Source organism: Aplysia californica, unplaced genomic scaffold, assembly GCF_000002075.1.
Source record: "Aplysia californica isolate F4 #8 unplaced genomic scaffold, AplCal3.0 scaffold00030, whole genome shotgun sequence".
In the NCBI taxonomy this organism is placed as follows: Eukaryota; Metazoa; Mollusca; class Gastropoda; order Aplysiida; family Aplysiidae; genus Aplysia; species Aplysia californica.
The window spans coordinates 211,521-213,032 of NW_004797300.1; the positions used below are offsets into that span (position 1 = coordinate 211,521).

A 1,512-nucleotide genomic window follows, 5' to 3' on the forward strand; every position below is an offset into this window, starting at 1 on the left:
GGGGGGGGGGGGGGGGGGGGGTTCCACCAATAATAATAATATAGTGGGATCATCTGCGACTTTGCTGCACAAAAATCGAGAAAAGTATCTGAGCTGTAATGGTTGTAACTCCATCTATTCTCTGAGTTAACTACAATAATCGTTTGTCAAATATAATACTTTTCTAGAAAATTTAAATACGTTTGACTGAAATACTCTGAGTAAATAAATTTGGTAAGAACAATTTGTTTTCATTTCATTTTCATTTCGTATTTGTTCATTGCGTATTATAACATTGGAAAAATAGTCCCCGTTCAGAGTTTCCAAAAAGCGTCCTGTTTATCTTAAGAACTAAGGTAAATAGTTTGTGGTGTATGCTTTAAGGGGAGTTGAAAACGGGACCTCCTTTCCAAATGTTGATAGGTCCCAGGCCTCCCACATGCTTAATTCAACCTTAATCCAGTCCAAAACGGCTTAGATGTTTCAGTGTCATTTGCTTTTCATACTTTAAAAAATAAGAAATGAAGCTTTTCAGGGAAAGAGCCGGCATGCTGGCAACGATAAGAGAAACCAAAACATGTCTAGAAAAAGTAATTAATATGGTTTTTTCTTCAATGCATGAATACACAATAGTATTATGTTTGGCATCTAAGAAGCTGCAGAATTAAAAGTTTCCTCCAAGTTTTTCTGAAAGTAAACATTTTTTTCGAACATAATTATGCTGATTATTTTTTCATATTGACAAATACAATGTCCCCTTGGATGTACTATATTTGTTCAACATTTCTTTGAAATTGCTCCAAAGATGACCGAGCTATTGCCCTTTAAAAAGGTCATTTTTGTTGATCTTCATTATTCAGTCAAAATTAAAGGATATAATTTCCAGATTGTCGAAAATAATTATGCACTGAAAAGTGCTTCTTATCGGGAATTTTCACTGCATTATTGCCTCTCACCCCCCCCGTGTGTTTGTTTTACCATAGCTCTCGGTCTATTTCTTTTTATTGTCACCCTTGCACGAAAGCAGCACGTCAGTAATCACCCCCCCCCCTCCCACCCAACCTATCCCAGGACCACACTCGCCATTCTAGCCATAAGCATTTTGGTTAGAAATGTCTACTGGAGTAGAATAAAAAAGCTTTCAACAATTTGAGCTCTGGAGAGTTCTGTTTACGGACACTAATCGCTTGTTGTTGGGTTTTTTTCCAATTAATTGAAACTGCGTTATGAGCCAATGCTTTTGGGAGGGGAGTGGGTACACAGATCGATAGACAGACAGACAGACAGACGGATGGACAGACAGACAGACAGACAGACAGACAGACAGACAGACAGACAGACAGACAGACAGACATATTTATAGATAGATAAAGAAAAACGGGCAAACAGAGATCGAGAAGGAGAGAAGCACAAACTGTGAAATAGTTACATAATGTATTTTTTAAAAAGCGGACAGACACGAAAACAAACATACAGAGAGAGAGAGAGAGAGAGAGAGAGAGAGAGAGAGAGAGAGAGAGAGAGAGAGAGAAA

The 1,512-nt window shown here is 37.9% G+C and overlaps 1 protein-coding gene across 1 annotated transcript in view; it reads left to right on the forward strand.

Moving 5' to 3' along the window:
- Positions 1-1,512, forward strand: part of LOC100533323 (soluble guanylate cyclase subunit) — a gene marked incomplete at its 3' end in the record, with an annotated part of 184,338 nt that overhangs the window by 139,932 nt on the left and 42,894 nt on the right. Inside the window, 1 exon segment of the mRNA NM_001204620.1 lies at positions 1,346-1,355. Coding sequence (NP_001191549.1) covers positions 1,346-1,355 — 10 coding nt within the window.